Source organism: Vidua macroura, chromosome 1 (assembly GCF_024509145.1).
Source record: "Vidua macroura isolate BioBank_ID:100142 chromosome 1, ASM2450914v1, whole genome shotgun sequence".
Taxonomy (NCBI): domain Eukaryota; kingdom Metazoa; phylum Chordata; class Aves; order Passeriformes; family Viduidae; genus Vidua; species Vidua macroura.
This window is the reverse complement of record NC_071571.1, coordinates 104,624,616-104,636,955: the sequence shown is the minus strand read 5'-3', so window position 1 is coordinate 104,636,955 and position 12,340 is coordinate 104,624,616. Positions and strand designations below refer to the sequence as shown.

General features: G+C 38.7%; 1 protein-coding gene across 23 annotated transcripts in view; it reads right to left on the bottom strand.

Moving 5' to 3' along the window:
- The window catches only part of EPB41L3 (erythrocyte membrane protein band 4.1 like 3), a 97,112-nt gene that overhangs the window by 23,560 nt on the left and 61,212 nt on the right, over positions 1-12,340 (bottom strand). For 17 of the 23 annotated variants that reach the window (XM_053973889.1, XM_053973967.1, XM_053973926.1 and 14 more), the window contains exons 7-12: positions 11,281-11,499; positions 10,880-10,967; positions 7,215-7,367; positions 5,063-5,160; positions 3,540-3,715; positions 1,229-1,449 (exon numbers count right to left, since the gene is read on the bottom strand). In XM_053973889.1, coding sequence (XP_053829864.1) covers positions 1,229-1,449; positions 3,540-3,715; positions 5,063-5,160; positions 7,215-7,367; positions 10,880-10,967; positions 11,281-11,499 — 955 coding nt within the window. The remainder of the gene's footprint in view (positions 1-1,228; positions 1,450-3,539; positions 3,716-5,062; positions 5,161-7,214; positions 7,368-10,879; positions 10,968-11,280; positions 11,500-12,340) is intronic. The other 6 variants (XM_053973903.1, XM_053973951.1, XM_053973990.1 and 3 more) reach the window with 1 other exon arrangement.

Genomic DNA, 12,340 nt, shown 5'->3' with positions numbered 1-12,340 from the left:
ATCCCTCCATTGACTTAAATTAACAAACACTTAGAACAGAACTAGTTCTTTTGGATGTTTTCTATGTACTTGATTTTCTTCATTCTTTCTCCATGTGGAAACTAATGGAATTTCAAGAAGACCCCAGAAAATTTTGTAGAGATTATCTTTTAAATGCTACAATACTGCACACACTTTCAAAAGAAAATCTCTCTCATTTGCAATTCTCAGTAACTCAATTTATTTCTGGTTTTCAGTACCTTAATTGCAACTCTTTTTGAGGACTTGATCCTTTCACTATGTGGCTCATTGTGGCCTTATATGATCATGCTGAAAGTTCAGGTTCTAACATTTACATACTTGACAGTTCTGTGGATATAAATATATATATATATCAAGGTTTTTCTTCCTAAAAGATGAGGGTAAACATTACTTGCTTAGCAAGTGCTTTTCACAGTACACGTTCTGAATGTTATTTTACTGTATTCCTCTTCACTGTCAATCTCTATTTACTATTTTCTCCATACTTCTGTTTGGTTTATCCTGTTTTAATATCTCAGTAGATACTATGCACAACCATGTGTGTATGTGCGTGTGCTGGTGGTGGGATTGAAGATGATGAGGGATGACTCAAATTTAACAATTGATAAGAGAACCATCAATAAAAAATGCTTTCTTCAACAGAAACTTCGAACAAGTGAAGCAAATGCTTTTGTAAGCCAGAAAAGAATTGCTTATAACAGCAGATTAGTATCCAGAAGTTAATAGAGAAAAAATGCCCACTGAAATTCATGCAAGGAAACAGTGTTATGAGAAGTATAAGAGAAACAGTTTAAAGCACAGAGCTACATACAAGAATACAGAACTATTTTGTTGCCTTGTCAAAATAAAAAAAACAGGATGGCCATACTAAAGTCAAAATATGACTGAAAACCAAGAGAACAAACATGCACCACCAGGCTACTTCTGGGCATTTCCCAAAGAGCTGTTGATTGCTGTGTGGAAAACATCAATCTGACTGTTAAACATATTTAAAAAAAAAGTCCGAGGCAGGAATTAACTTTTACAACATCATACGAAAACTGAAAGGACTACAAAAACACTGGTTCAAGACATGCAAATATACATAGTATATTTCCACTCACAGAACTAATTTTATTTCCTCTTTCTCCCCCTTCCCTAAAAATTCTATGTTTCTCCAAGCACTCTCAAGGCAGCATTGTTTAATACAAAACTCTGAAAATTCTACCTTGGTGTCATGGCGTATTGCTGAAATCGGGGTGACTTCCTCTGCTCTCTTCTTTTTGCCCTCTTCATCATCTTTGTCCTCTTCTGTCTTTTTCTCTGGAGTCACAGTGGTTATCAAGTTGGTCTGAGAGATGCCCTTTGTTGTGGCGTACTGGCCAGTACCAACCTCTGCAGCAGACACAGAATCCTTCATGTACATTTCATGGTTTTCATTCACTGATGCTAAAAGCAAATATTTAAAGAGGGAAAATCTGAAATAGCTTTTGCTGAGAAGCTGCATAAAATTAAAAAAGCTGGTTTAGAAAAACATTTGAGACAACACTGAAAACACAATTATGTCATGTTTCAGGAAACCAGAAGCATGTGCATACATTTAAATAAATTGTTTACTTGAAGCTCATAGCTTTTATATGCATACACATATATTATGGACGTGTATACACACATTACTGTAGCTAATGTGTGCATTACACAGTTGTTAAATGTTAGCAAGCCGTTAAAATTACTACTGTAGTAAAACACCACACAAAAAAAAGCAATGCATTGCCACAGTTATCAGGCAGGAAACATAAGGAGAACCAACTATGACATCAGCCATGGGGGTGGAAGAGATGTTTTTTTTAAAAATCTGTCAGAATATAAAAATGCAGATCAAACGCAGATTTAGTAACGTGCTGCATTACAGAAAATGACAGCATTGATATAACACAGGCATAATACCTGAGAAAAAGGAAATGTGATCCTTGTATTATTGAGTACTAAAGTCTGCCAGTTAGATGAGCTTATTATCCTAAAAATTCTGCAAAGTGATGACATTCAGTACAGTGGACCCAACCAGAATATTTTAGGATGCAAGTGCTCAATAATTAATCAGATTTAAATATATAATAGTTATTTTGAAAGAAATAGTACCTTTACAGATAGAATGTAATCAAAACTTTAACATATGCCCAGACCCTGCTCTTGACTATTGGGTAACTAATTTCTGAACCAATAGGATTATTCAAATTTATAAACTCATTTGCATCTGTAACAAATGACAGAGTCTGGATCACAATGTAAGCGCAATGCAGAATGTTACAGACACATCTGCATTACAGTAACAATGCTAGTGAAGACATAAGCATTGATTTAAAAAACCTCTTTTCCCCCATTTGCACTTAGGCAAATTAATATCATAAAAACCTTGCAGAGCCTAACAAATGCTGGGTAAAGCATTTCAGGTGTCTTGTCTCTTGGGATTAAGTTTAGGAGGCAGGAGAAAGCAGAGGGAGTAGAGGGAGACATCTTGTTTAGATGTTACAAACAAAATAATGCAGAAGGATAATTTCTGCTTTGAAACACATGCACAGCAATCAGGTCACCAGTTGCTTGGTAACGAGCAAGAAGCACATCAGAATTAGAATATTCGAAAATAATCAATGACAAGCAGCACCTTTAGAGAGAGAGAAAAAGGCTTGTCACATGTTCTTTTAAATTAAAACTTCTCCCCTCCCCATCACCAATTATACTCATTGCAATTTGTGATATTCTGCAAGAGAATTCTCCTTTTTTTTAATCTGTAATGAATCTGAATTTAGTCTCAATCTTCTTTTTTCCTACAAAAATAAACTACAAAACTAGAGCCTCTTTTTACTCAACAGCTGACAACAGTAATAGCTGATGGAAGTAGCTGATACTCTGAACTACATACTGATTTAACCAAAGTCAGCAGCAGAACCATGACCTCCATGAAGCAAGAATAAAGAGAGGAAGGATGTACTATTAACCTAAATATGTTACTCTCTATTTCATACTTTTGAAAATAACATATGAAAAATGTCTCTTAGTGCTCATTTGATCAGGATGTGAGGTAATTGGAATCAAGTCTTATTACTCAAGGGAAATAATAATTTCTGGATTGTAACAAACAAGTGAAAAACCTACACAGAAGAAAATCTCAGATTAAATCAAAACCCAAACAGTCACTCATGCAAACCCTGAAAAAGTGTTGAAGCCTGACATTTTTGGGCAGGCAGGTCATTCCCATCCTTCCCCAAATTAGGGAAGCAGATATGAGGCCAACGACAGAGGCTCTGTGAAGAGTGAGTTCCAAAGGACATCCTCCAGCCAAACACTTTGTAAGGACCACAGCAGTACATTTAGCATGGAATTTCTCTGCATCCTCCTCTACCCCTGCAGTGAATGTGCAGGTACTCACAGCTTCCACTCAGCCAAATCTCAAGGAGAGGAGAAGATGAGGTTTACACCTAATCTAAAGCAGTGATCACTGTGATGATAATGTTTGATAAGGTCAGTTGAGAGGACCTTACCCCCATCTAAGCTGCGAGACATGGTGTAACGTTTACTAGAGGACCGCTCAAAATAAGGTGCAGGACGGTCTATGAGGGCACTGGCTCTTCTCGTCTGGGCCTGCGTCCGGCCGCTGTAGCGAAACTTGGAGCCCAGTGTGAGGAACTTCTTTGGAGGTGCTTCTGGCAGCAGGAGCCTAAAACACACCAAGCAGTGCACCTGTTATTCCCCCCTCCTCCAAAATCAGTCCACTGTTTCTGCAGAGGAGAGAAGACGACTGCTGGGTATCACTCTCCATCGTGACCTGTGCCTCAGTGGTCTGTGGCTAAAAGAGAATCAAAGGATGCCCCTCATACAGCATGACAAAACCACTTAGCTAAAGCATTTGAAGATCTGAGTTCTTCCAAATGGGCAAGAATCACTCAGATCCTTCATGCTTGAAAATAAAATTTACTATTTTCTGAATACCAAAACTAAAAAGAAGGTGTTCCTTGTACCAGAGGCCCTGATTGGGCTGAAATGCAGATGTATCTCTTCAAATTTAACATGGTGATGTTATGCTGAGGACAGGGCCAGAACTGATTTCCAGTGAATGACAGGCAGTATTCATTCACAGGGGTGTAGACATTTCTCAGGTTAGAGCTCTCCCACCCTCTGTATTTTGGGCATGGCAGCTGGCTGAAGAAGCCATTCTCCTGCTATGGAGTCTATGTTTCAGACATTGATTTTTCATTAAAAATCAGAAAATATCCCAAAAATGCACACTCCATTTTTCTTTAGATCTTTTGCTGCTAAGACTGCATTTCATATGAATGTACAGACAGCCTGAACCAACAGTTTTAGGAAAGGAGGGAAATTCTTCAGTACTCCCAAACATTCCCCAGAGGGGGTTCTTAAGTACTGGACACCCATTCAACCTGTTGAAAATCTCACTCTTTTGGGTTTCCCTTTTAAAGTATCTGTTTAGTGACTATCTTAGCACAAACTAATTACAGCACTTATTTCACTATCCCACATTTGTCTCCGTTCTTCCTAGAGGTGAAAAAAAAAGGTGTAAAATTCCTTAGTAATCAAAAAATTACAGCTAGGGGTTGGGTATTCCGGGTGACAGAAAAAAACCATGACTGACTACTGTCTGTACTTTCATATATAATTTAGAAAAATATTCTTCTTTTTTAAACTCTTAGCCACATCCTTCAGCAATCTTCCATATAAGCTGTTCTCTCTATGCAAGCTTATATGCAGTAGGGCAGCAGAGGCCTTCATCTCTTTAATTACTGCAGCTGATAATATCGTGGCACAGATAAAGCAAAGTGATTAATTAGGACCATATGGTGATTTTAAGCAGTATCTATCTGAAATAGTATGAATAATTTGGGTTCAACACCTCAAATTTTGAAAAAGCAATAACCTTCCTTTATCTGCTCAGAGATACCTCATGATCAAAAAGACAATTTGATTTGAAGGGTTTTGTCTCTGCTGACAAAACTGATATTTTCTGTTGTGTTTTACATCACATCTTTAGGAAAAGAAATCCACATACCTGAAAAATGTATGGTGTTCAACACACACTTTCCATAAGCGCTTTGCAGCACGATGATTTGGCAACTTAAACCCAATAGTGCTTTCAAACTGCTCAAACTAGGTAGGAAAAAAGAATAAGTATGTTTTTGATGCTGTGCATCTATTTTTAGACAGTGTACACAGGTTCATCTTCATTTCCTCCACCTGTATCACCTCATTGCAAGGGCTAATGTATATGCTCATGTACATAACCACATGTATCCATATTCTACAGAAAGAATTCTGGGAAAGAAGCTGTAAATGATAATCTATGGCAACCTTTGAGGATCATTTCTAGGGGGAAACACTACTAATGAGCAAGAGATCTCTTATAATGACAGTGATGTTTTATACCTTAAAGTAACAAAGAGATCAGTTAAGACTTGGGAGACTTCTGAGAAAACATCACTCAAGTGTTTTACCTGTTGATTTAATTTGACTAGTTAGAACTACAGTGAGAAGCCTGGTAATAGCTGGAGGTGAGCAATTGTCCTTAGGGACTGATTTGGTCTCAGACAGCCTTAGATTAAGGATATTTACAGAGAAAGTACTACCGTTAGTAAATCACAGTGGTTACAGCTAATTCCTCTGAGAAGGATGAAGCAAGACAGGTAATTGAAAAGACTTGTCCAGAGATAAAAACAGACCTCTTTAGATTGTGCTGCAAATTTATGTATTTCAGATGCAGAAGCTGTGCCAGCTATATCTGCTGTAACATGTTGATGGCTACATGCAGACAGCTGAGTAGGTAAAACAGAGTTGCTGTGTTGGGGGAAAGGTAGACAGAAAGGCACTTGCAAAGAAGTCTGGATCCCTACAGAAGCTGACAGGGAAATAAGGCAGGAAACAACAAAATAATAAAGATGATGTGGGTTAGTGAATCACATTATCATCAAATGTAATTTGGACAGAGGCTGCACTGATTATTTTACACACGGAACTGTGGCCTGGTCACAGGATACTGTGTACCAAGACCAGCAGATCTCAACAGGGTAGCAGTGGTGGAGAGCTTCAGTGCAGGCATTGAGAATGCCAATGACTATTTTTTTGTGTTCTTCAAATCGAATTTCAAGGCTAGAAATTTGGTTACTAAAATTGTGTCTGCTGAGGGGCAGGAAACGTAGGTTTGTGGATTTTGGTTTAGGACTCTAAAAAAGGCTCAGGCTCAGGGGTGGGGAGCCCCAGCAAGTTTCCCAGGTCAATTATGAAGTCAGACCCAGAGACATCGGCTGCATTAAGAGAGAAATGTCAGTCCTCATCTAAATGATTTCTGTCCTGCTATACAGCTCCACACTCTAAATGGATATGGGGATTTCATCTATCACAGGCCAATTATTGCACCAGCATTTAAAATGGAAATTCTCCTTCGCCTGTGATGATACTGAATTTCTCAAGAGTTATCATCTTATAGGCCAGGCTGGATGGAGCTTTGGACAACCTGGTCTAGTGGATGGCATCCATGCCCACAGTGGAGGGGTTGGAACTAGATGATCATTAAGCTCCCTTCCAACCCAAACCGTTCCATGATATCCATGATTTCTGGGTGAGCGCACGCTCAGCCCACGAGGTCGGTATTTGCTTCGCATCTGGCTGAGCCACGAGAGGGCACTCGCTGTACGAGGTTTCACATCCCCTTCTCCAGAGCCAGAATGGGAGCTCTTGCGGGCCTGGGAGGGCTAATGTGTGCAGCTACCCAAAATGCTGCAAATATACTGGTCCAATATGCTTATAAAGTTTGGTATGGCATGTCTACGTCTCTTAGTGGGTGAGATAAATGCCAGTTTCATGTACAACATGAGGGAGGATAACAAGCTCTCCATGAATAAGCAATATTCTACTTAAATGCCCAAAGTATTCATAATATGGATGAGCTTTTTATGTGCAGATGGCCATATTTATTTCTTACATTAATTCATGGATGTAAACAGAAAAATAACAAAGTTGTTTTTAACCTGAATTTTAAAGAAAGTATGTACCTAACCTTTCCTAAGAAAATCAGCATAAATTAGGAAATATGAATGGAGAGGAATACTAAAAGCTTGTAAGACAAAACAAATCAAAAAACCAGTAAAAACTTATGTTTTTTCAAGAGGCTTAGGAGAATCCACTTAGGAGAATCAGGATGCCCTTACCTCCCCTGGTCGGATTTTGATGTAGAAGTTGTTCCTCTTGTAGGAAATTTTCAAAACCTTTGGCCAGGCAAATCTATTTATTCTTAGTCTGTCTCGATATATTAAGAGTCCACTTGCACAGACTCCTAGCATGATTTCCACTCCTTCGGAATCCTGGAATAGCAAGCAATGCACTTTGTTGAGTATTTCTATCCTTGCATCCTACAGTACTACAGATTCCTGTAGCCTGTGTTTCTATCTGAGTTACGTCTTTTTAATGCATCAGCTGTAGTGACCTGATTTCTAAGCACTACCCTACTCACTGAATGCATTCATGCAAATAATAGTAAGGTTGGGCAGGGTGAAGGAAACTGAGGGTTTCCAATGTTTCCTTATATTTTACAAAGACTCCAAAAGGAGGAGGGAAATTTTAGATGTCATTAAAAGAAATACATCAATCATATAGCAAAGTTTTATTAGCATAATAAAAAAGCATTATTAGCATAAATACCAGATTGAAAGTAAGTATGACAGCATACAAATTTACTTCTCCTGGTATCACTCATCTCCATGACTAAGCCTTGTGAATCCTTAGATAAATTTTTCTTCAGTAGTTTGCTCACCTTGGCTGTAGTAGGTTTGCTAGTTTCTTTAATGCTCTTGTGCCTTTGCTGGATGTTTTCACTTTGAAATGCCCTATAGGCATAAAGTTGGGCATTTGGACAAGAAAGGATTTTTTTTCAGAAGTGTGTGACTGTGACTGTGCTATAACCTACGTTTGCCAGGAGGCTGTAGCTCAGACACAACAGCACTACAAAAGATTTGTCCATAATCTTATCAGAACATACCCATAAATATGTGTTTTTTTAAAGTAAGAAATATAGATTTTTCTTTTCTTTAGAAGTCTTCAAATAGTCTAAAACCAATCTTCACTATCTTCTATCACTGTTTTTTCATGTAGCTAAAGTACTAGCACTGATAGAGAAAAGAAGAATCCACTTCAAAGTATTGAGTTCTTCACAAATTGTTTTTAAATAACCTAAAGTCAAAAAAACCTGATCACAGAAGTTATGAAGATATCACCCTATGATAATCATGAAATGAATTCACAATTTTCCTTTGGTTTTCCCAACCAGCCACCTTTTAGGCACTTGGTGAAAATCTGATTACATTTCAAGACCAACACAATGGTATGCATGGTCAGTCATGATGAAACAGCTATAGCACTGCTATGGAACAGCTATGGCACAGCTTTGAAAAAAAAAGTTTTAAAAGCATAACACAGAAAATGTACCACGAAGTCACTCCAGTGTTAGAAAACACACCAATAGAGGACATATATTCCAACAACAATGGTATCACCACTTAAAGATAGTTTTCTAAATACAGCTCATGTGTGATATCACCATCAGGCACTACAGAAAAGACAAAGCTAATTTTTTTCAGTGTACTTCAGTTTCACTTTCCTAAGCAAAGAGCAAAATCTAAATACACTGAACACATTCTAAAATAAAAAGTCTCATTGCAGTAATCACACTGCCTGGTGAATGTCTGAAATGCAAGTATGCTCATACATGGCACGTTTCTGCAGGTGCCAAGGGGCTTCTTCTTTTTACACACTTTCTCAAAAATTGTTGAGAAATACCTTCTTCCTCCACAAACCTAAGTTTATTCAAGACTTCTGTTACTTGTTGGAGTCAGAGACTGCTTTCCAATATGATACTTCTAGTGTAAAATGAAACCTAAATAAAATAAATTGGCTATTTTCAGGAGCCATGTGGTTACATGGGACAGGAACCTGTTACCTGTAATGTCTGAGGCACATCCTTCTAGCTCTGCATACAGATAGGGTGGCCTTCCTCAAAATGGTGACAGCCCAGAGGACAAGTCTGCCTATTTGAACATATTTTTCATCACAGCCTTGCATTTGATAACTGAGAACTAGTTTTAATCCAAGCTGGTGAGTCCAACATCTGTCCAACACTGAAGATATTGGCACCACCTTAATGAATTGACATTTACATAGAGACATTTGCTGTGGCATGACTTCCAAAATATATGCACAGATATACTTGTCCCCTAACCTGACATCATCAAACCTCCCTGGCAGACCTAATTAAAACTAAACATGACTTCTCACCCAGAGTCTACTTTTCCCACCTTCAGGTTTCAAGATGACTGTGGGGTTCATTAACGCACAGACAGACACATCTTGGTTATCACCACAGCTTTTTAAAATAAAGAGCATCAGTTCGGAGAGAGATTAGCTTTACTACTAACTTCTCTTGCTCTGAGTCTTTTGATATGAAAAAAAAAAAAAAAGAAGAGCAAACCAGGATACTAATACTTTTTCAGGAAAGAATAAATAAAATGGTTATCTTATAATATCCCATCTTAAACTTCACAGCTTTTCTACTATATTCTGAAAACATACTTAGGCCTTAATGCTATGTCATGTAAAATTTTCAGTAACAAAGACTGTAACTTATTTAAAACGGTAATCCATTTAGTTGCTGGTTTTTGGACTTCGCATCAGGAAAAAAACTATCAAGTGATATTTGCCAATCCATTTCTCCCTGCTCCAAATGTGCCTCGAGACAGTGTGTGTATCTGCAGGATACAGGGAAGGCACTGGCATCCCTCCTGGTAGACGTTGCCCATTGAGCTGTACACAGATCCTTCATTTTCAGTGAAGGCAATTAAAAGAACTCAAAGGATTGCCTTGAATTCTGTAGCACACCTGCACAGCTCCTATGAAATGCCCCAGGGACATGGTTGCAGGCTCTTTCAAAATCCAAGCTGCAAATTTATCTCAATTCTTGAAAGGAGCTGCTGCAGCAAAAAAACAGGTTCACAATAATTTGACCTTTACAGAAAATGTGGTTCCCTCCACAGGGCAGAATTCTTTGGTTCCATATTTATTTGCCAAGGATGCTTGCTAACCTCAAAAATATTAAAATCCATTAGTCTTACTCTGAAGAGTGAAGAAAACAATAGTAATTATTTATTTGGAATGAAAAAAATCCTGAACCAGAAAATCCAACAACCAATACAAGGCTAATAAGTAACTCTCTCCAGCCAAAGTAAGAATGACCATGTTTTATTCATAACTTAGCCTGCTGATGATTAGAGAAACTACTTGATCATGGGAGAATGTTTCCAGGAGAATTACTGCCCTCCCTGTCAACCACAACAACCATACTTCAGGAAAGAGACAAGCTGCTCTCTCCCCATTATCATCAATCCGATTAGGTTTCCAGCACAGATAAATAATTGCTTGAAAGTCCTTTGCAGCATAAAAATTATCTGCTATCCAGTTAAGATAGCATGGTTGGCCTTATTAAACTGGGAAATGTAGCTGAATTAAAAGAAAATTCACCACTCTCTGGACAGTTTCTAAAATCCTCCCTCATCACCTCATCCATTCAGTATTCTCAAGGATAGCATTGTTTAATCAACATGAAAGTTTATGTGCAACATCTTTGAATCAATAGGATAAGTTATGTTATAGTTACAAGACATATTTATGTTTATTTCATGAGTCACCTTTCCTCATGTTGACACATGATTGATCTCACAAAAATCCTCTCTCAAAAATACAAGAAAAAATAAATCAGGGAGTCCATGCAGATCCAAGTACTATGCCACAGGAGACTCATGGCCAGTGAAAAAACCAAAGTACATACCTTGGCATGATGGAGATCTACTCCATACATTGATAGTTTTTTGGCATTCTCCAGGAAATGCATCTCAGCTTCTGCAGGTGTCATTCCCCTGTGGGAAAGTAACCAGTTCTAGCATAAATGTTAAGGAAACAGAATCCAAAAGCAAATCCAGCAGCTGGAAAACATTTTCAGCCTGTCAGAACTATAGTCATACCCCTTAGGTGGCTGGGTACCTACCAGGGCCACAACTCTAGTGCAGAACCTGTTAACTCGCATGCTGCAGAGCTCTTCTCTATCCAAAGACACGCAGAGGAGTCTTGTTGGAAAAATATTAGGTACACCACTGCAGAATTTAACACCTCCTGATGCACCAAGATGGTAGCTGAAGCAGGCTAGAGCTCACACTGATGCCCTCAGCTTACCTGTGGCTCTTGTGCAGCTCGATCACTTTGTCCTCCAGCTCTTTAGTGTGGTTTGGCGCAAAGCGGAATTCGCTGATGTAGTCGCTGCCGTACTCGTCGGGGTCGTAGTCGCCGAGCTCTGACTGCACGGTGTAGGAGCCCAGCAGGGCCAGCGTGACAAATGAGCAGGGCAGGCGACCCGAAACGATGTCATCTCTCAGCTGCAAGCAGAGGTAGTACCTGCAAGGGAGCACCAAAGCAGCTCAGACAGGGCTCCTCCACCGCTGCCCCCAAAGAAGCACCGCCCCAGCACTGCAAAGAGGCCTCGGTTCCAATAGGCATTTGCAGACAGCCAAGCCCCGAGATCTTCAGCCATTTACAAGAACAATAATAATTTTGTAAAAACAATCCCAAAACCCCAAGCTCTTGCGTAATTTATCAGTAGGAACACCTAATTTATCTTTATATAGCAGCATGGAGATCTCTAAATAAAGTTATTACTTTGTTTAGTGACCTAGATGAAGAAATACCCATTAAACATACTAGATTTCTATCATAAATCACTTACATATAAAACTACCTGATAATTCTTTCAGGAGAAAAAAAAAATTAAAATTCTCATATACTGTTCATTTAAGAATAGCAGAACTCCAAGTCATTCAAAAAACATAAGCTGTCTCTTTAGCAACATATTGTGCTTTCTCAAAAATACATTTAAACAGTAAATGCTATTAAAACCACAGAAATATGCAGTGGAAAGTTTCACCAGATACATGAAAACAGAAAAAAAAAAGAGCATTGATTTGGTGGAAAAGGCAGAGCTCCCAGGGGAAATTTAGGAGTCTGAAGAGGAGTAAAGCAATCCTTTCCTTTGGAAGTCCTCTGTTCAATTTTGAACCCTTGGCACACTGTCTCTCTGCACAGTACCTACCACAGGGTACCCTGATCAAAGCCAAAGGCTTCACGCTATCTGAAAAGCAACAAGTAGCCCATAAAATACTGCAGGTTAAAAATAGTCAGTTTGCCAAATGTTGCAACAGGCTAAGGAACAGTTTGCTGATGGCACAAAAACTCATCACAG